The following is a 23,595-nucleotide window of genomic DNA, read 5'->3' as shown; positions in this document are numbered from 1 at the left end:
TATATATATATATATATATATATATATATATATATATAAACAGAGAAAAGTATAAGGAATTAGGAGAACAGAAGTTAAGTATTTTAGTTGTTCTTTAGGTATCTAATTTAAAATTTCTAAGAAAATGGCCAAAAGCCATTGAAAAAATATATTCTGAATATTTATAAAGCAATAAACACATTTTTATCCTCAAAATATTAATTCGTTCCTCCTGAACTCTTCTCAGACAGAAAGAAAAATTTTTGAAGGAAAAAATAACTTGTCTAAAAAAGATGCACATTTATTACCACTCATCATGCAGGTATTTTTTTCCATCCAAATTTAAAAATCTTTTCTCCGAGTCATCAACAACAATAACAAAACAATTACTTTTGCCGTACAGTTTCGATGTTGACCCACTGAGTAGCCATTCTGGTGAGTCGTAGGCGGTTCTCACTGCTTTCTCCTGCCATTCCGAATGGTAGCTTTTTTTAAAACTTTCTTCCCTTTCTCCTTCATTTTCCGTTTATTTTAGTTCAAGATCTTTAATTTTGCTTTTCTTTCTATTTTGCTTTTCACCTTTTACATTTGACGCTGCGGTGTCAAAGAACTTCCGATCCAGGGGTTCACGATTTTTTTCCAGGGTTTAAAAAGGGTTTGCGTGTCATATTCGTGGTCAGTTTTTGCTTGAGCTTACTCGGAGTATCATCTTCTTTTGGAATACCATTTCAGTGTAAGGATTTTTAACTCTTATAGGTAACGTAAGAATAACGAAAAATGATTTTTTATTTTTAATTTAGATGAATAATATATTTCATTTTTAAAATTTCGTTACAAAATATTTTATTTATATTTAAAGTATATTGTGTACCTTTTAATGCAGTTTTCTGGGTAATTCAAAAAACATTTTTTAGCTTTTTTAAAAAAATATCATTTTAGTTGTAAGGATTTTTAACTCTTATAGGTAACGTAAGAATAACGAGAAAAAAAATTTATTTTTAATTTAAATTAATAATATATTTTATTTTTAAAATTTCGTTAAAAAATATTTTATTTCATTTTTTATTTATATTTAAAGTATATTGTGTACCCTTTAATGCAGTTTTCCGGGTAATTCAGTAAACTTTTTTTAGATTTTTTAAAAAAATATCATTTCAGTGTAAGGATTTTTATTTCTTATAGGTAACGAAGAATAATGACGGATATTTTTTTTAATTTCAAAATTAAGTGAATGATATATTTTCATTTTAAAATTTCGCAAAAAATATTTTACTTTCAATTTTATTTATACTCAAAGTATATTCCGTCACTTTTAAAGCGGTATTCTAGATAATTTCCTCAACTTTTTTTGTAATATTTTCTGATGATATAACTTTCAATGTAAGGATTTTTTAACTCTTGCTTGAGCTCTGTACTAGAAATAACGAAAAATTGTTTTTATTTTTAATTTAAGTGAATAATATATTTATTTTTAAAACTTCGGTGAAGATTTTTCATTTTCATTTTTTATTTAAAATATATTGTCTCTCTTTAAATGTTGAATTTTAGGTAATTCGATAAACTTTCTTTGCGAGTTTTTCTAAAGAAATATCATTTCAGAGTTATGATTTTGAAAGTCTTAAAGGAGTTTATGGTAACAATAACGAAAAGTGATTTTTATTCCAAATTTAAGTAAATTATAAATTTTTATTTCTGTAATTTCGTCAAAAAATATTTCATTTTCATTTTTATTTATACTTAGAAAGAATCGTGTACCTTTTATAATATTATTTTAGGCAACTCAATATTTTTTTAATATTTACTAAGGAAATATAATAAGGATTTATTAGATAGAAAAAAAAACACTATCTCAAACAATTAATAAATTTCCAAAAAAATTCTTTGGAAAAAAGTTTTTAACTAGCCTAAATTTTATCTGAATAGTTTAAATTCCCAAAAGGTTTAATGAAAACAATTTACTTTCATAAATATCTAATAGTACCACAAATTATTAAAAATATCTAGTAGAATCAGAAAGTATTACTCAAATAACTGGAGAAAAAAAAATATTCGAAATTTCTAAGCATGATACAAAATTTGGTGAAAAATGTACCTGTAAGAAAATCACATTTAAATCACAAATAATTTTCTTAGCAATCATTGCTAATTTTTATTGCTAATTTTTAATTTAACTTTTATGTTAAAAAACACTAGGTGTTATTTTAAATTGCGCTTTTCAAGTAGATAAAAAATTAATGAATTTCATATATTTATAGCTTGAGTTTTGAGAATAGTTTCAGTCTTTATATTGAGTAACTCAATGTCTATCGAAACATGGAAACAAGTACTCAAATAAAATTAACTTTTAAAGATTAAAACAAAATAATACACAAATATTTTTTTCAAATGTGCTTGTAAAAGCAAGCTCATTTTATAGTTTTTTTTTTTAAGTCTTTTATTTGTAATTACATGATGAGGCAGCTACGTTACTAATCAAGCTCATATCAGTGAAGAACATTTAATTCCCATATTAGTAAATGCTCATTATATCTTTATTGAAGAAAAGTTTCTAACGGAAATATTAGTAGGATTTTTTTTTATTGTAGTAAAATATTATTATATGTAAAGATAATATAGTACGAATAATTTTTAATGAAAATCAAAATCATAACCATGTACTAAACTTTAATAAAAAATGTTTTTTTTTAAAAAAACATCCAATTGGTGTACTGCCAAAAGGAAGAGAAAAGTATGTATTCGTGTGGCTGTTTTGTAGGAAGACTAAGAGTGATTGAAAAAATTTATTTTGTTTCGTAATTTTGGAAACAGAACTAAATAAGTTATACAAATAAGTTATTTAATTTAATCATCTACATGATCAGTTTTTATTAATACTTAAAGCGGAAAAACAAGCTTTTATGAAAATTTAAATTTTTCCTTACTATTTATGAAAACACTTATTTTTCAACAAATTTCGCAAAAGAGTATTATTAATTAATTAATGTTTTCAAATTTTAGTTTAAGTGATGTAGAATGCGTGAAAAAAAAATTATTTATCATTTATTTTAAGGGATATAAATGATCTAATCTAATGGTCTTATACAGTAAGTAAAATCCCTGGATATGGTAATATAATTAAAAAACAAAATTTCTTATTCAAAATATTTACTTATCCATTAAAGTGTTAAAATTAATAATACATAAATAAATCACTTTTTTTTAATTATTATAGATTAAAAAAAGCAAGAAATACAGAAAAATTATTATTGTTAAACAAAAATTTTACATGTTGAGGTATTTTTATTTTAAACAGATATGCTATTTAAGAAATATTATTAAAATAACTTTCTGTTTCTCAATCTCTCGAAGTACGATATTATGCTTAAATCTTCTAAAAACGTATACTTTTTAAAGAGAAGAAAACTTTTATGCAAATTATTTAAAACTATTTAAACATTTCTGAAAAATATTTTTAATTTTAAGTTTTATTTAACATTTCTGAAAAACATTTTTAATAGAATTAACTATTTTTCACTATTATTATATATTTCATTACATTATTATTATTAATTCATATTTTTTGGTAGAATATTGTCATGCGTAAAAAATGAATTATCAATAGTTTCAAGTTTTTTTAAATAAAAAAAAGAGCTTTTAAAGCATGCGAAAAAATAGGTGGCTGTTTATGTTTGAGAAAATAATAACCAAATAGTTCTACACATTGTTGCCGTTTCAAATTTTAATCTTTAAAATGCTTTCAAAAATTTAAAACTTACATCTAATGATATCGTATGAATTTAAATCATGTAATGTTTGACTCATAAATATTAAAGTACTTTTTATGAAAACGAAGATTGCGTGCACCAAAGTTAAATTTGAAAAAATAGTATTAGTTGTTTGTGTTATAAAATTACTTTATGAATAGTTAAACTTTGAGTTCCATTAAAAATTAGGCATTGATTCTAAAAATAAAGTTCTTATGTAAATTCGAAGTTATTTTAAGTATAAACTTTTTTTGATGTGTTTATAACATAAAATGCGCATTATTGTTATAAGGTTTTATAAATAACAATTCAAAAAATAAAATTTGAAGAGAATTAGAAGTTACTTTTATTTCACGTTCTATGAAACTAACTAATTATCGTCACTACAGAATGTTTATTTTACGATTACATTTTTTTCTCTTACTTCGTGAATTATTTATAGTTCAAAAGGAATAAAAGCAGGAATCTGCAAAAGACTTTGCCATGTAAATTGTATAGCTTACATTTCCAAAAACCTCTTATTTTAATACATTAACTAATACAACTTTTTTCAATATTGATTTCAACCACTAAAACAGTAGTTGTGTTTTCAGTTAAAGTCATGATCTAATTCCTTTATAATTTTATGTAATAGAAATTAGCCTATTCTGTACAATTATAGTTTAGTAAGTCATCAAAAAATACCAATACATCATAAAATCTTTTGAACTAGAGTAAAAATTTAATAAAAACTTTATTAATTCTAAAATAATTAGTAGGCATTTCTCTCTCTCAATTAAAATATTTTTTTAAATTGTAAAAATTTTGTTAAAGTTTATTACATTGTAATAACGGTAATTGTTAAATTTATAAATTGTAATAATATGGTATAACATTTTAAAAAGTTAAATTCTGAACTACAAGACTATTTGATGCATATTATATGCTATTTTTTAATCAATCGATAATCATCGCTCTTTTTTAAATATGTGGATACTAAAAATATTAAATTCTAAATTTACTAAAATTAACTCTAAGCTAAAACTCTTCTTTATACTTTCAACTTTATCATTATTAATTTGTTAATTAAAGCAATGAATATTTTCTTATTAAAAAATAACATTATTATTGTTATTTTTAAATTAGCTATTATCTCGAACAGTCAGAATTTCTTTAATAAGTTTTGCTCTATGCTGTTGCATCTTGATTGTTGTAAACAGTGGTCAATTCTACGTTAGCGTTTTATGCAAGAATCTATGGCTGATATAATTTTGAACAACCAATAATAATGTTTTAGAATAAAATAAACTTTCAAATTTTCTTTAAAGAAATTGTTGCAACCTGAATTTCTTATTCATGGGATAATATTGGTTTAAAGACTTTTAAGGAAACTATTTTTTGCAAATTTATTTAGAATTCATCTTTATTTGTGATCGATAAAAAATTAGAAAGCTTTTTAAGCCAATAACAGCCTCTTCAGTCGATATTTCTATTTTTGAATCACTTAAGGACAGTTTTCACATTTTTTACTGTGCAGAATATATTAAAATGCAATATACTCGAATTGTGACTAATATGGTCGGATCATGTTCATTCTTTATTAAAAATTAGATTTCCGTATTAAAAGTTAGAAAATATATCCTGTATCGTAATGTCAAGAAAAAGGGAAAAAATTATTCATTATAGGGGTCGCAAATTAATAAATTTAGGGGTATAATAAACGAAATATATTAATAAAATCTGCTGCATTATTAATAAGAAAATCTAGAAGAAAGCTGGTTTCTAATTATTACTCTATTTTTCCTACTTCAATCAAACGGGTTTGGTTACGTCTCACCTTCTTCAATAATGCTTTGCTTGATTTCAACAGCATTTTGGCAAAAGCACTAAAAATGCATTAATGGAACGGTCTTTTGAGAAATAACTGCATTTTAAAGAATGTATTGTTGATATAGAATTATTTGCTTTAAAATTTACATTATTTTCTAACTTTAAAAGAATAATTTAAAATTAATGAATCACATCTAGAAACATATTAGTTTAGCAATTATTTTACGTTCGTAAATTGTGGGAAAAGTCGCATATAATTTCTTACAATAAATATAAATAAAGACATTTCCGTTACTTTCACATTACGGGTAATTCACTGGTTAAGTAAAGTATTTTAATTACATTAAATATTGGTTTAAATTAATAATAAATTAAATAATTGATTGCTGTTTTTTTTCTCGTTTCAGATCTCAGTCATAATGAATCGAAAATTCATTTGCCTATCTTTAGCAATATTGGTATTTAGTTCCTGCCTAGTTCGAGATATAGAAGCTGGACACAAACTACATCTGAAAAGAATAGCCAAGATGATTTTAATAGCCAATGCACTTACAGGAAAGAAAATTCTATTCCCCCTACCACTTCCCCTTCCCATCCCAGTATTTCAAGAACATATCAAACATGTTCCTTATGAGTAAGTATTTTTTTGCACAAAATGTATATGTAAATCCCCTTTTTTGTGATTACTTGGTACACTGTCAAAAATTTCTCGGAAAAAATTGGTTTAGCAACAATTGGTTTATTGGTTATTTTATCATATTCGAACGAAACAGTCAAAGAACCATAAATAAGATGGTATTCAAACCGTTAACTGTGAGAAAGCCCGTCTAATAACTGTTTTCCCCTAATACGGTTAAACAACTAATGAAGTCACTTAGTTCCTCGTAGCTGGGTACATGTTATAGCCGAGAGTGTTAATTCAACAATCTCCTGACAGACAGAACAGGGTTTTGAGTTCCAAAGCTGACACCACAATATTTCCTCCATTCCCTTAAACATATGGAGACTTTCCAGATTTGTGACCTTGCAGTATTAACATAAGATTATCTCATTCACGCCTAGATGGCAGCAACATACAGCTGCTTAACACAAAAACGTCTAATATTCCTAAACAAAAAGATAAATTAGTTAAACCACATTCATTGGCTCATTTGATAAAATACAAATCATTCACAGCCTACCTCCAATGTTTATTACCTAAAGAAAAGCCTACCTCCAATGTTCAGTTAAATTTGTATTTTATGGTTTTGAAACCATGCTAGTTGTAAATGGTTGCAAAACTGTATAATTTTGTATGCATGGTCTTTTAACCATACTAGTTGTAAACAGTTCCAAAACCATAAAGGTAGAAAAAAGTTCTTTACCGTAAACTTTACGGTTAATTGAGGGGACAGACAGCTGTCGGTCATTTTACAGTAATTTCAGAATGAAAAGTTCAACTGCGTATTCTTTATGTCCTTGTGTCAGAATGTTGTCCTTCTGAATTTTGGACAACGACTACATGGAGAAATTTTCACCCCGATCCTTGTGTTTTCCAAACACGCCTTTACAAAATTAAATAATTTAAAATTAAATAAAAATTTTATGAAATTAAATGAATTAGATATTACAAAATTTAAACATCCACTATAAGGAAAACTTTTAGCCTCCGAATACAAAAATAATTTTAAAATTTTAGTTAGTCGGTTCAGGAGAGACATTTAAAGAAATAAATTTTTTCTATTACCCTAGCACTTTTAAAAATAAACTGTAGACGATTCTGTTTCGTAATTTATTGCACGCTGTAATTTTCTAACTTTTTTTAATAAAATTAAATAATTTAAAAGCAACGGCATTCGAAAATAAAGAAAACTTATGTACTAAAAAGCGAAATTAATTGCTAAAGAAAAATTAATTTCGCTCTTACGATTTTCATTTCATAAGCCTTACTTATCAAGAATAACAGGCAATAGTTTAAACCTGAAATAAATTGCATTAAAAACTATTTAAATTTGAAAAAAAAAATTAAAACAATTCAAATTTGATTTAAAAAAACTTTGTAATCGTAATTTTAAGTAAACTACTACATTTAAAATAATTCAAACTTGGAAAAAAATTTTACGATTTCCATTTTATAAACTCACGCCTTACTTATCAAGAATAACAGGCAACAGTTTAAACCCGAAATAAATTGCATTGAAAACTATTTAAACATGAAATAAATTAAAATTAAAACAATTCGAATTCGATAAAAAAAAAAATTTCAATCATAATTTTAAGTAAACTACTACATTTAAAATAATTCAAACTTGGCAAAAAAATTTAGTGTCGCCTAGCTGCGTGCATTAAATCAAAGTTCAATATCCTAAATAATCTTAAATATTTTTGAATAATAGCAAATGTTTATTTACGCCTTTCAAAAAAAGCCAATGTTCCAAACTCATAAGTTGCCCATTGATTTTCTCCTTTACGACTTTTTGATTATTTTTATCTAAATCAGGAGGGAAATGACAAAATTCCAACTGAAACTCCATCACATTACTTTTGCAATTTTAGGAGGAAGGTAATTTTCGTGTAATAATGTTAGAAGACTTTTCAAAATTACTGGTTGAGTTATATCCGCATGACCTGAATATTGATATCGTCTACTTGTTATTTTTCACACACCGAAATGAAAGAATTTTAAGTATTTCTGTGAAAATTGGCAATAATAATAAAAAACTATTCCTGTTCAAACAATAGCTTGAAGGAAGTGATGTTTTCATAAAGATAGTAAATTGAAATACTAAAAAGAAATTACTTTTATTTTTATTACAAAGCCAGAATATTTACTGCCATTCTTCATCGTATTCACCTATAAACCATGGGAACATTACCATGTAGATTTTATAAATCGAAAACGAATTTGATCAAAATAAATTGGTGAGAAATTCAAGTTAATGTAGATTTCTGTCGCATTCTTTTACTTAGTTCTATATTGAATTGTCCCTTTAACTTGATAATCTATTTTAGCAGTTCCCAATTTTTTTCCGCAATTGAACCCTAACTGATCAAACTTCTATCGATGGAACTTCAACTTTATAAAAATGTATATAAAGGTAATTGTGAACGAATTCAACAATAATATAGTACTTAATTTCAAGAATACTTAATAAGACAAATGAGAGTCGTTTAGGCTTAGAGGATAGAGCGTTGAACAAGGTGAGGTAAACCGGGTTCGCATCCCAGCGATGGCTGGTCTATACGAATTCCGCCCCTGGCTCGCACCGACCACAGTGCAGACGTAAATTATCCTCAATGGTAAACGGATTATGGGTTAGAGTCCTCTTGCCGTCAGGCTAACCGTGAGAGGTTTTCGTGGTTTTCCTCTCCAAGTAACGCAAATGTTGATGAGTTCCATCAATATGACCTCTACAAAGGCCAATTTTAAGCATAAAATAATACTTAATACTAGGTTATACTTACACATATTAAACAATACTTAAACCAGGAGTTTCCTTGTCTTCCGGAAAGGATTTAAAATTACATGGCTACGGAGTTCAACATTAGTAATCGTAAACCCGAAATTGGGTCGGCTGTTCAACCACGGTTATAAAATAAAACCGGACGAATGACCACAGGGCTGACGTAAAATATCCTCAGTGGTAGACGAAACATATGTTCAAGTCCTCTTTACTATCAGGGTAGCCGTGGGTGCTTTTCACGGTTTTTCTCTCCAAATCAAATTTGGATTAGTACCATCAGTAAGTCCTCCACAAGGGCAAGTTTCTCTCAATACTTGATCCAAAAGTTCCCTTGTCTTCTGGGTTGGATTCAAAATTACAAGGCTTCAGAATAAAGCATTTTCGGTTGTTAACTCAAAATTAGGTCGGCTGTTATAGAATAAAACAAAAGGATGTTTTTCATTAATAATCTTAGTTTAGATTTTTTGTCCTACAACTGAATTCGCAGTCCCAGAGCTTCGTCTTGTCTAGTACTGAATTGATTTTTGGTGTATATACATGAACTGAAAACGAATAAAATAAAATGAATTGTGTTTTTTTTTTCAATGAAAACTAAAAAGAACTGCTCTAAACCTTGAAAGCGATTATTACGGAAACATATTTTTTAATTAGCAAATTTAGTTTGATATGAAAAAACCAGTGGTAAATAATATTTTTTTTTAAAAAATGCAAGTCTTTTTCCTAATTTATTTAATATATTGTTATTAAAGGAATTATGTATTTATTTTTTTATAAATTGCCATTACCTTTTTACTCGCCTTTCAACCGAAATATTAAATAAATAATGGCTTATTGATTAGATTTAAATATACTTAATAGTTCAAAAATCCTCGCGTTTTAGAACGAAAGTTCTAAATGTTAGAACCCCTTTAAACGTTCACGAAACTCTAGGGTTCCGCCAAACACCATTTCGAAACTGCTGATTTATTTTAAAAATTGATAAATGCAAGAAAAAAAAGGAAAGTCTATTTATTAATCAAAGCTATGTTTGGCAAATTAGTTTATATTCTTAAAAAAAAATATTTTCCATAAAATGTGTTTTGAAAAATATCGTTTAATGAACCATTACCAATGTAACAAATTCAACTTAATTACACTAAACCCTTTTTATTAAATCACGTGTTTTGCTCAAAATGTAAGATATTTTAATATTTTCAGCGAGCTTTTATTTATTTTATACTTTTCTTAATGCTTCTACTACCAAATTTTTCTTAAATTAAATAATAAAATAAGTAAAAAATATCATTTATATTGCTATTTATTGCAAAACTTTCGGCTAAAGTAAACATAAAGGAATTAAATATAAAGCAACAAAATATAAAGTAATTAAAAGATCCTGTTTAAGTTGCTCGTACCACGCATTTTTTCTTAGTGTCAAAAATAATTGAAAGTAAACATATTTAAACAAATATAAACATAACTAACGAATTACAGAAGTTAAGTTTATTTTATAATTGAACTTGATTATATTAACAAATATATTTAAAGTGAAAAATAAAAATAATTTTAAAGAGTATTAGAAAATACCATACTTCAGACTTTACTGAAAACCATTTTTAATTTAACGTATGAATTAATTTAGTTAGTTACTCAATATTAGTTCCTAATTCAATGTTTATATTATAATAATTCAAACTAAAAAAATTTATTTAAATCAAATTTTAATTTAAAAGCAAAATTGGTTTTCAATTAAAAGCTTAGTGTAAGAAAGTACCAAGTGACATTATAAAAATTCGAAAAACGTTGAATTTAAAAAATATCATGATGTAACTTACTTTTTTCTGACTAGTGTTTCGTAAACAGCTTCCTGTTATTTCTATAGTTTCTAAAGCTGACCTAAATTCCATAAAATCTCATTTAGAACCTTCATTTACTAACTCTTCAAATATGTGCTAAGTTTTCTGCAATTACAAAAATGTATAACTTCTTAAATATAGTAAAGAAAGTAATACTTTTGTTTTAAATGAAAACGATTAATTAAAAAGAATCAAACTATAATTTCTTCTTTTTTTATTTTATTTCAAATAATTTTTCATTCACAGAGCTTCCTATTGTTTCAATATTTTTTTTAAACTGATGTTCCCTAATTCACTAAAATGTATCATAGAACCTTCTTTCGCTAATCTCTTCAATTATATGTTATACTTTCTGAAATAACAAAAATTTAACCAAAATGACTTGCGTCAAAATTTTTCAGAAAAAAATAAAAGGAAAAATAGCAATACTTTTCTTTTAAAAACGAACGATGCTTTTTACAACAGTCAAAAAATAGTTTCCTCTTTTGCTTGAAATATCTTTTCAATCTATTTCCAGTTCTTCTTCTCAACATTCTTCATTCATAATACTTTAAAAACAGAAACTGGAATAGATATTCGAACAGAGGCTATTCATCTAGAGCAACGCTATTCTAAAGAATATTATTAACCAAAAACAAGTTCATATTATAGCTCTCATCTGCATTTTGATTTCTATGATTGATCTATTCAAGAACTCTTCTTTTCTTTTGTTAAGTTTCTTACTTTCCTTTTAACAACCTATAAATCTAGATTTGAATTTTTAATCAAAAACTAAGGTCATGATTTCTTCACCTTTCTATATATTTTTGAATCATTCAATTTCTTATCGGAGGACCAATTTAATGATGATGACCAGCTTTCGATTCTTTTAGAATCACGACTGCGGTGTTAGAAATCGTTATCTGAAAACTTGAAATAATTAGATTTCCATTTTATGCGTTTAAGAATCATGCATTAAAACGAAAGAGATAGAAATATTTTAAGTCCTATTTTCAGCTTTTCCTGGAGTGTTTTGACTTCCTCATCATCAATCAAACTAAAACTTTTGGCTTATAGTGCAATTTCTATAAGTTTTATTTTATCATTGTTACCTCTTCCTTCTTTAGGCTCTTCACATCATATATATATATATATANTATATATATATATATATATATATATATATATATATATATATATATATATATATATATATATATATATATATATATATATATATATATATATATATATATATATATATGTTTGTGTGTGTATGTATATATAAATTAATCAGACAAGAGAACAAGGGGAGAGATCTCGGACTCATTTGCAATTCAGTGCATAATAAAGATTTTGTTACATTTATAATTTCTGCTTCACACATTATCGGTAGTAAAATGGCTTTAAAATATAATTTTATAGTTAAAAAATCATTTTAAGTGGTATAACCAATTAGATCTTGAAATTTTAAACCATAAGGTAATCATTATTTCTATTTAATTAATTCAATTCAAACAAAAAATCTGCTTTCTGGGTAAGAAATACGTAAATTGAAATCAGCACTCATTATTATTATTGTAGCAATAGTACTTTATTTACGTCGTACTGGAGCAGCACACTAGGGTATAGGTGATGATCTGGGAAGCATGGCATGCATTGATCCAAAGACACGCATAACAATTTTGATCCTCTCCGACGATCAGCGAGCGAAATCAAGCACTTTACGGTAGAACAGTAACGAGAAACGATGCCGCACACCCTTGGTCCTTTCTTAGACAGTCAGTAATGCTTGACTTCTATGGTCTACTTGGAATTATGATCTACTGTTTAACGATCAGGCTCAACTGTGCGATCACTTATTTGGGTGTGGATATTTTCATTTACTATAAGTTACTCATTACAGTGTACTAAGAATTTATTTTTCTAACAGTGTGTTTTAAAATAAAAGAAAGAAAGAAACTAAGTTCTATTAAAATTATGACTCAATTTCAGAATTAAGTTAAAATATAGATAGAATTTAGTTTTACTCATCCTAATGTTTGAGCATTGACTGAGTTCAAATTCTGATCCGGTTCCTTAACTCTTCAATTTAGAGTTTTCGTAAATAATTCAATATGGTAGGCATAAAATAACACGAAAATTACCGTGATGTATCTTACTAGTATTATGGATATAAAATTTAAAACATCATGGATATAAATCTGTACATAATAATATTAATAAAGAAAGTTTATCTATCAAACTCCAGTGTTTAACGAATTGTTTAGTTTGGTTTAACAAAATGAATTTTTTTTTCCTCACTAAAAAATATTATTTTTATTGTTGTTAATAAATGCGAGAAACAAAATGAAAATTACTTTCATCAGCAATTATTTGTTACTACAGTAAACAATTTAAAAGAAAATATCACTTTAAATTGCTAGGACAATAAGAGGACAATAACAGTAAAATATATTAGATACTCCTCAATTATATGCATCTAATAATTGTTTTATACAGATTTTCTGACATCACAATTCTTTAACATGTATTTTTTATATTTTAGGGCTATGGACTATGGCATGGGTGGAGGCTATGGAGGTGGCATGGGAGGCGGCTACGGTGGCGGCATGGGTGGTGGCTATGGAATGATGGGAGGAGGCGACTATGGTATGGGAGGCATGGGTGGAGGTGGTGGATATGGCATGGGAGGAGGTGGAGGATATGGTATGATGGGTGGTGGAAAAGGCGGTTATTAAAAAAAGCATGAAAAATGTTTTTTCAAAAGTATTAAATCTTGTTCACCTCTTCTTCAAGAATACAGGAGAACTAATGTCAAATATAGTGGATAAAGAATTCATTGTAAATATTTCATCCTCATTTTTATGTACAAAATGTTTTAAGGTTTGAGGTATGTTTATGACGGTATGGCTGATGTATTTTTTTGTATATAGGTATTTTTCTATTAACATTTTGAATCGTATTTTGTTCTAACGTTAATATAAGTTTCATAGCTACACTACACAACATTCGAAAAAAATTAACTGTACAACTAATTATAATTTTTCTCTTAAAGAAGTAGAACTTGAGTAATCTAATTATTATCTCGAAATATTTACAATGATATGTTAACTATAGTTTACAATATTTGTTTTGGTCTCTATTTTAAAAGCATTGTTAGAAATAATACCAGGGCCTGATTGAGTTAGAACACATAATAGAATAATTTGCTGATAATTTCCCATTCAAAAAGTTTATGAGGCTTTATAAGAATAGCGTTCCCCATCTACCCATGTGATTAACAGGCCCTGCATGATCCAGTAAAATTAATGTTTATTGTTTCAATCGAGTTCAATTATAAATTCAATATACATATTGGCAGTAAATATTATAGTACTGGAAATATTGCAAAGATTTATGATTACATTATAAGGTAGTAAATTTTCTAATATAATTGACTAAAAGAAATGGAAAGTCAGAAACGAAATTTTAATCCTAAAAATTGCAGAAATATCACTTCAGATCTAAGCTGCTAACATATTATCAAATGATTATCATACGCTCATAAAGTTCTATCCAAGTAAAGTGTCAGCTGAATTTATTTGAATTTAAATTTATAAATGCAAGAGATAAATAAATTATGCTACCATTTTGAAAACCGAAATAAAATCTAAGAAAAATCCGTAAGAGTTAGCAGCTATGGGAGGGATAATTAATAAATAAACTAATAGAAAAAATCTTTTTTTAACTTTGTTCGATTATACTACCTTACTATCACTGCCTGTGTCACTTTAAGAAAGGGTATCAAGAAATTATAATGATATAATCCGAACGATTGGTAACAAGAAATTTACATTGCAAGAGTAAGCTTCTATTTTTCGTCAACTTTTGCAACATTTTTTTTAAATTTTATTATTTTAACATGGTCTTTCGAAACTCTTCCTCCAAGAAAAACATAAAGGTCAAAACTTGAAAACAAAATTTCAAGCGTTATATGCCATCTTGCTGTAAAGAATTATCTGGGCCTCAGAGCAGACAGTTAATTAAAATATTTCAAAAGTTTTTTAGTTTCTCTAAAAATCGCCGAGTTGGAGATAGTTTCCCCCTTTATGAAAATTAGCAGTGCCTTCAAAAAACAGCTTTAAGATGATCTCAACAAAATAATTAGTTATCTTTGTTTTCTAGATAAACAAATTTATAAATAAGGATGTCAATAATTTCTTGTTTCAACTATATGAGTTTTAAAATTTGTGAAAAAATTGAAACGGATGGAGTCTGACTGAAAGATTTTGTCCAGATTTTTTTACTTCCCAAGCATTTATAAACATTCAAAATGTGACATGCTATTGTTTGTAAATAGAGGTTCATTTATCTGTACAATGACTAAGAGCTTGAAAATTGTGCTTATTATTTAATAAAAGCAATAAGGAAAGTTTCTTTCTTTCTGCAATCAAGTTCATTGTTTTAAAAACATGTTATTCAAATTTTAAGATACTTACAAAAATTTATATCAAGAACTTTTTTGTCTTCCTAAAACAATCAAGATAATAATACTTAATGGTTATTACATTTTTTAAATACTTAAAAAATTTCAAATCTTTTGATATTTTATAACATATTTTGGCTTTTTAAAATAATGAGTTTTGGCAGATTGCTTGGGAATATGAAGATTTTTTTAATGAAGTAACATTTTTTTAAACTTATTCAATTTATTTTGTAAGCAATTGATTCTCAATTTTTTCACTAACAGGTTACGTATTGAAAAAAAAATTATCCATTCTTTCAATTGTTCAAAACGTTTCATAAATATATCTTATTATAATTATTAATAATAAAACTATGAATATCATTAATTTTATAAACATTAACTTCAGTCCTAACATTCGTAAAAATCTTTCCTAAAAAAATAAATTACAACAGTTTAACAACATTTGCTTTCATTTAAAAAGTATTTCAGTTATTAATATTTCGTCATAATCAATGCCATAATTGTACATATACAAACATTGTGATAAATTATGTACTCATTTACAATCTGTAATATATGTAAAATGTTCATTATAAGAAATATATTGTATATTTTGTTGTATAAAAATTGCCCCTGTCGTTTAAGGCAATAAAACATTTTATAAAAAAAAATATCCCTGCTTTGTTGTTTACATGACTCAGATACACACCTATGCAAATACTGTTTGTCTACGATAGGTACTCTGTCCGCCACAAAGTCTGCGGCAGTCTGGTGCTATGGAAACAAGAAGAGAGCATTTTAGGGAGGGTGGCTTCGATGAAGAGGTCTCCTTTTCTTTCGCCTTCGATGATAGCTTGTATGGGGAGTATACCAGATTGGCTGACTCAGCCACCAGTAGGAGACTTATTTAATCTGATTCAAGAACTTTTTTAAGATTCGCATGAATATTTCTTTCTTACTTAAAATAATTCTCTCGATTCAATCAGTTGTTATTTTTTAAATACAAAGGAAAAAAAGTGAACAAATTCTGACATTAAGGGTAGTACAGGTTTTTTTAATATTACTTTTTAATTTTACGATATTTATTATGAATGTTCATTGATTGTTAGATGGTTTAATTTCTAAACTTGCACATTTTTTAAAGCAGTTAATTTCTTTTATTACTTGAATTTTCTGGAAAAAGTGAAGAGCTTAAACTTAATAACTCTGATTTTAAAAGGAGATAAAACTTTTGCTGAAAATAAAAATAGTTCACGTTATCTGTGCCGGAGAAATATTAAATATCTTTGTTTTGATTATTAATTTTTAAATATTTTATTTTTTTTTTTTTTTGAAACTGAAAGCAAGTGACCGCAACTAGGATGAAATCTAAAACTATCAACGATGATTTTTATCAGCACCCATCAAACCATCTGAAATTATCTGAAGTTTTTTTTGCTTAAATTACGTTTTCTTATTCATATTTTATTGTAACCTGTACAGTTTTTTTTCACTATTTATTAAAAACAGTTTTTATTAGCAAATTTATTTTTTTCTTAATAACCAATTTACTATGTATGATAAATTTATAGATGAGTTATTTATTAATAAAACATTGAGCTGCTTTAAACAATTTTATACAATTTCCATACATATCCTATTTATCAATCGTTATTCATAGAAATAACAATTTCAATTTGTCATTGTATTTGGACAAATGGCATCGATGAAAATCAGAAGAGAGCTGAAACATAAAAAGGAACAATTTATTCAAGCTATTAAATTTAATAATTAATGAAAGAATTCCTGAAATTTTGAAAATGTTCGTTACTAATGCTTCTTTTGTAAAAACACGGTATCTCTTTTAAAACCATTTGAAGGCCAGGGAAAACATCAAAAGGGTTTTTCTTCAAAAGGTCTGAACATGTGTAAAAATAAATATTTATTCTCCAAACAGGAGTTTGGCATTTATGAATAGTACAATAAGAAGGATACTCTTTATTATGAACATGAATTCAAAAAAGTTAAAGGAGGAAAAATAAAATAAAAAATTTACAACACAAATAAATTTTTTTAATTTTTTTTCTGAAACAGAAGCTTTTGAAAAAGAGAAAAGATTAAAAAAAAGGAATCAAACGCTCTAAACGATGTTTCAGGCGCGAATGCTCATTTCTCTTAACTCTAGGGCTAATACAATAGATCGAAGAAAGAAGTCTCCTTTTCTCCCACCGAAACCAGTCTTAAAGAGGGACCCCGCACCCCTACTTGAAATAATCATACCTCGTTACCATAGTCACCGCCACCCCTCCAGACGAACGGCGGACAGAGTACCTATCGTAGACAAACAGTACTGTTCACATTACATTAAATTACGTAATTTGATAATGCAAAAAGCAAAATTTAAAATCTATTAGTTACTAAAAAATTTTTAATTTAAAAAGTCAGAAATACGAATATTTTAAGATATATTGTTAGCAAGACAGCACTTCATCAGGGGGCACATTGCCTGCCAGCATACAGGAGCCTTTCTGTTGTCAATGGTAATACCAAAAACTCAGAGTGCCCCGGAGGCCTCATCATGGATAAATAAATAAGAAAAATCAATTAGAAAAATCCAAATGTAATAGCAATGAAAAATTATGATATGGCCATTTATATTTTATTTTGGTTATTCTAACTAAAACTTTATTTATTTTTCTTATATGAGAGCGTTTCATTATTTAGTCTTACTCTGTATAATTTTAAATTGTGTTTATTTGTCATTAATTTTTCATTTCTTTTACATTTAAATTTTTCCAATTGTTTTTTCTTATTTGTTTATCCATTATGGGGCCTCAAGCATAACCACCGTCCTTAATAACATTGCAATTTTTTTTCTAAAAGAATAAGTACTATTTCTTCATTAATTTTTCTTTTCAGAGCTTCATTTATTTATTTATTTCAATTTGGTACCTATTACTAAAATTAAGTAAACATCATTGATATCAAAAATAGTAGGGAAAGTTTTAAACTTTATCCTAAACGAAACAAATCAGTTCCATTTCTTCATTAGTTTTGCGGTTTAGTAAGTAGCCTTAATTAATAAATACGATCAAATTAATGAAACATCACGAGAGTCAATAATAGTATGTCTAATTTTAATATTTTTTCAATGTGATTTGCTACTATTTTCAAAATATAACATTTCTGTGCACAGCTAAGTTATATTTGCAAAATATAACTTAGCTGTGCTTATATTTGCAAAATATAACTTAGCTGTGCTAACACTGAAATTAAAACCATAAATATAACTTGAAAAAAGAAATTGTTCCAATCAGATTTGCATTACAACAGTAAATAAACTAGGTTATTAAAAAAATAAACTAAAACATTAATCCTCTAATTCAGCAAATTTTTTTCAAAGGAAGAACAAAAAAAAACTTTTTTCTCATTTTTTACATTGCTAAAAATATCTCATTTATTTTTATTGGTATTTAAAACTATTCAGGGACCAACTAACAACTTAAGGTTTCAGTTTTAAGCTGTGGATCATAGGTTGTCCATCCCATGTATGACAGCTTCTGTGCTATTATTGTTTTATTTATTCATGTTTTCATATACATAGCACTAAGTTAACACTTTTCATTGAAATGTAAATAAGCGAAAAACTTTTTTTTTTCCATTGCCTACCAGATTTATAATAAAAATTCTGAAATTCACTTAGCAATACATTGCAAAGGGAAATCTTTGCATCAACCAACATTTATTGAAGCAAACATTTATTATTTATACAAAACAAAATTAATTGAATATTAAATATATTTTTTACCAACTTAATAAATGCCTTAAATTATGAGAACTAATATTCGGAAAAATTGATGAAAAACTATTTAATTAACTAACATAGGGTCATTTCATATTAAAGTTTTAAAGAAAGTAATGCAATTAAGTAATCATATAAACTTTGAGAACAAAAGATTCTTTGAGAATTTAAAAAACTCACACAAAACACAAATTATTTGATTATATTAAATTTTTTTATTAAAAAGAGACTCACATAAAAAAGAGAATGTAGAAATATAAAATGAAAATTGTTAATTGGTACTCAAATGAAAATGCAACAAATTGTCCACAAAAGAGAAAGTGTTTTCAAAATTAAATGCTTTTAAAAGTGTCCTACATTTCAGACCTTATTCAAGATGAAAAGAAATATTTTTATACATTCATCAACATATACTTACATACAAAAATAAGTGAAAATTTATTTAAAAAAAATAAAGAAAAAAAGTGTAAATAAAAATGTATCCAATACATAAAGATATGCATAATGTAAAGATATGCATAATGTATGATATGCATAAGATATGCACAAAACAATATTTCAGTACTTTTAAAAGTACAATAATACTAAAAAAGAGAGCTTATACTATGCAGTTAGACATGAACCATACAAAATGATAAAGCAAATTTAAAAAGAAAAAATTACATCTCTGGCAAACACAATCATAAATTTTAGACAACATATCAGATTTTTCAAAAATAAAAAGATACTTAAACGTCTTTTTTTCCCAAGAAAAAAAGTAGTTTATGAATTTAAAACCTCAAAACATATGATTTCAGAGTACAATATTGCAACTATAATATGTCTTATACTATATTATAAAATGTGTTATTTTCTAAAACTACATCCTTAAGAAACTACAAAAGAAATTTCGTTACAAATTTATTAGTTTATAGCACAAAACAACATAGCTGCAACAATTTTTCCTAGAAATTTTTTATGATGGTAGTTGAAAAGGCGAGAAAAAGCATTATTAAAAATATTTTATATATTTTGTCAGACTTTTACATAAACAAAGCATAAATTTTAGGGTTTTACAATTTTTTTTATTCTTCATGTTGTTAGTTTAAAATACTTTTAAATAAAATTTTACAAACTGAGAGTAATATATATTAGTCATCACTAGAAAATATTGTTCACATAAACTGCATAAGTTTGCAGGTATGCAAATAATAAAGATGTTTCCTCATTTACCCATTTAATTTTATATAAGCTTCTTTTTACTCAACAAGATTGATTCTTAACACAAGTCTATAAAATTTTATTTGTTTAGTGACTTAATTTTTTTTTTTACACATTTTGACTAAATAGTAGAAACTCACTATAAATATTATGTAACAGTAATTGTGAGTTATTATATAAACTATTCCATTATTGTAATACCCTCAAGACTTGCATTCAAACATACCTGAGGTAGTTGATTTGCTTACATAGAAAAATTGTTTTAAAAAAAACTTATATATTCCTTATAGTTAGAAATAAGTTAAATTAATAAATGTCTAACTTAGAAATAGTAAAATTCAAATTGTGATGTTGCATTGAAAAGCAAATATTTATTCATGCAAATCATATGAATGTTTTTTGCATTAAAAAGTCGATTTTTAAACTATTTAATTTTATGATAGTGTCTAATATTTTTAATGTAACGTTCGTGAATTTAGAAAATATAGATAACAGATTATTTCCTTAAATAATATTGCAGTAACAGACTAATCAAAAGTTTGCATGCTTCTGTAGTGTTTTTTAATAATTCGTCCTATAATTATACAAGTGGTGTAGTTAGTTTTAAACATTTGATATTCTGTTCCAGCAAGAGCTGAATAATCAGGATTATACGATATTCAGCTTAATGTAAATTATAAAACATTTTATGAAAAGTACAAATCATGAAGCGGCCCAGCTTAGATTTTAGGCAACAAAACAACCACATGTCTTTTTACATTTTATAGTTAGCTGAATTATAAAAATAAACTGCATAACTAAATATGGTGGGAAAAAAAATGTTCCTTTTATGAATTAATAAATAAAATGATTCATCACCAAAGAAATAACTGTACAATTTTAAGACTAAAAACATCTGTGATTAATAACATAATAGCTGATATTCAATTCAAAATTGAAAAATATTTGAAAAATATATTTTTTTCCCCTTTAATTAGTTTAAAAGCTTATCAAAAATATCCTCTGAAATAGGATTATCAAAAATAATCTCCAATTTAATACTAAGACTGGAATACAAGTCCAATAATAATCAATAAAGCAAAAACACAAGAAAATTTTCTCAGTAAAAACAGTATGAATGCACAGTTAAGTAATATATTTCTTTAGGAATTGGTTGCAGAAAAGGCACTTTTCCCTCTAAAAAAAAAGAAAGAAATTATGTAAAAAAACAATTAAAAAATAAACATACTTCCATTTTATTGCATTTTTATTTGCAATATAGCTGTTTTATTAAGTGTATGAAACAGGCAAAAACGTAAAATCAATCCTATCTTATGTAGTAAATAATGTAGGGGGAAAGTACGCAAACTTATTTATTTAAATTGGCTCTTACCAACAATTGGTGTATCTGGACTTCAGTTGTCATAGGATTAAGTCCTTCCATTGTTTCAAAAACTCAACAATTTTAACTTTTTTTATTAAAAAAAAAATACTTCAAAGTACAAGTTTGAAATATGTCTATGTTTAATTCAGCATTTAGTTTCATTTTGACCTAAGTTTGAACTTTAAAAAATTTGCTTTAACAGATGTTTTCTGAGTAACTCAAAATTCTTTCGTGATAATAATGCATAATTAAAATCAGCAATGTGTTTGCATATAAGGAAAGTTTGTATTTATAAATGTCGGACAGAAATAATTCAGTGAAAAATGACTCTTGAAAAATAATAATAATAATTGGAAATTGCAAAATCTTATAAAATAATTGGAGATTGCACTCAGGCTAGGCCATACTTAAGGGGGGAGAGGGGAGGAAGGACTCGGAACTGCTGAGGACTCAACCAAAATTTCTCTCAGAAAATAATGTTTATTAATTAGTTTCTTAAAAGAAATTTGCATAGAATTTCTTTATATCTATATATATAAATTAGTGTGGCTGGGTGGCGCAGTTGGTTTGTCATCCCCAGCCCAGACACCGGATTTTCGGGATGCAGAAAATCCTCTGCGGCCATGTTGTATGATTATGCGTATGATGTAAAAGATCCCTGGAGTGCCATATTGGCTCTTTGCATTTCCGAAAAAATTAAATTCCTAGTGCACTTAAGCATTCAAATAGAGTCTCAGTGCTGCCATCTAGTGTGGCAGAAACTAGACGTCCAAATTAACATGGTCAACGGTATCTCACCGATTGTGGTGGTCCTGAAAGTGTGGATACCACTTCTGGAGAACACACTATGTCTGCTCATCAGGAAGACTGATTGCGCAGCTCATAGGAAATAAAAGAAATATGTATATAAATTACAGTTTTGTATAAAAGTTTTTCAAAAATTCTACATACTATGAAAATAAAGCTTTTAGTGATTTGAGAAAGGGACTCACGATAAATTTTGTTCTGGGGGCCGCAAAACCTTTGTTCAACTTTGCATGCCAGATTTAAATGTAACTGCTTAATTTCAACTGACTTTTGTAGTTTACCTATTGGGCACCAAAGTTCTTATTTCAGGAATATGTTCTTTTTGTATAAAAAAGATTAAGACTTATAAAGCAAAAAATTTTTATCCACCATAATACATTCATACTTACTTTAAATAACCTGATTATCATTTCCCTTAGAACAGCTGTAACTTATACAAAAATATATGTGACATATGATACGAGCCATACTTTCCCTTTTCAATAACAGCATTTTTTAAATCAAGAAAAAAAAATGTGTCAGAACTAAAAATAGTTAAATAGTTGAAAGAAACCTTATACCTTCTATATTATAAAAATTTTATTTTACCTAAATTCATCATGTTATTTCTTCTAAAACAAATGCCAAAATTAATTCATTCCTCAACAAAATAATGCTCCTAAACGGTGTTACAATTATTTGAAATCAAAAGAAAAGTAAAAATTCCTTATAGTAATGCCATGGCCTCTGCAATCATCAGACCTCAATACGAGTAAGCAGCAGTGGGAACAGTTGGCTTGTCAACAGATTCGTAGAATAGCTCAAAAATTACTCTTCAATAGTAATGACTTGATTGTACCAATGTTAAAAATACACATGGAAAAATAATAGCAACAAAACACTGCAGAATTCCGTCTTCGAAGATGTAATACTTACAAAAGGCGGCATATTGATGAAAGCAAAGTAAAATAAAACAGCTTTTGTGATCAATAATGACACCTTACATTTATATTTTGTTGGAATATTCAATGCACGGTATAAGTAAATAAATTTTCTTTTAAATTTTCACTGTATTAAGTATTTTTTCTTAAGAAAAGACTTTTGCACGCCAGTGTATATATATATATATATATAACTATATATATATATATATATACATACACTGGCATGCAAGTCTTATATATATATATATATATATATATTTTATAATTTTTCCACGCTTTAACC

At 26.5% G+C, this 23,595-nt stretch overlaps 2 protein-coding genes across 7 annotated transcripts in view; one reads left to right on the top strand and one right to left on the bottom strand.

The window, feature by feature from the left end:
• The first annotated feature begins 540 nt into the window (after nt 1-540).
• On the top strand, nt 541-16,961 carry LOC107445263 (heterogeneous nuclear ribonucleoprotein A1). 2 transcript variants are annotated; one of them, XM_016059625.4, is made up of 3 exons: nt 541-735; nt 5,939-6,165; nt 13,337-16,961. In XM_016059625.4, exons 2-3 carry the CDS (start codon nt 5,951-5,953, stop codon nt 13,527-13,529), a joined length of 408 nt encoding a protein of 135 aa, XP_015915111.1. In that variant the 5' UTR covers nt 541-735; nt 5,939-5,950; the 3' UTR covers nt 13,530-16,961. The 2 variants fall into 2 exon arrangements, with proteins under 2 accessions (XP_015915111.1, XP_015915105.1); XM_016059619.3 differs by having other exon boundaries at nt 546-712.
• A 2,253-nt stretch (nt 16,962-19,214) lies between these two features.
• The window catches only part of LOC107445216 (ecto-NOX disulfide-thiol exchanger 2), a 23,408-nt gene continuing 19,027 nt past the window's right edge, over nt 19,215-23,595 (bottom strand). For all 5 annotated transcript variants that reach the window (XR_011637039.1, XM_043046753.2, XM_043046755.2 and 2 more), the window contains one exon: nt 19,215-21,395. The gene's annotated coding sequence lies outside the window, so the exon portion shown is untranslated. The remainder of the gene's footprint in view (nt 21,396-23,595) is intronic.

This window comes from Parasteatoda tepidariorum, chromosome 6 (assembly GCF_043381705.1).
Source record: "Parasteatoda tepidariorum isolate YZ-2023 chromosome 6, CAS_Ptep_4.0, whole genome shotgun sequence".
In the NCBI taxonomy this organism is placed as follows: Eukaryota; Metazoa; Arthropoda; class Arachnida; order Araneae; family Theridiidae; genus Parasteatoda; species Parasteatoda tepidariorum.
The sequence above is the reverse complement of the archived record's forward strand: the minus strand, read 5'-3'. Positions and strand labels throughout refer to the sequence as shown.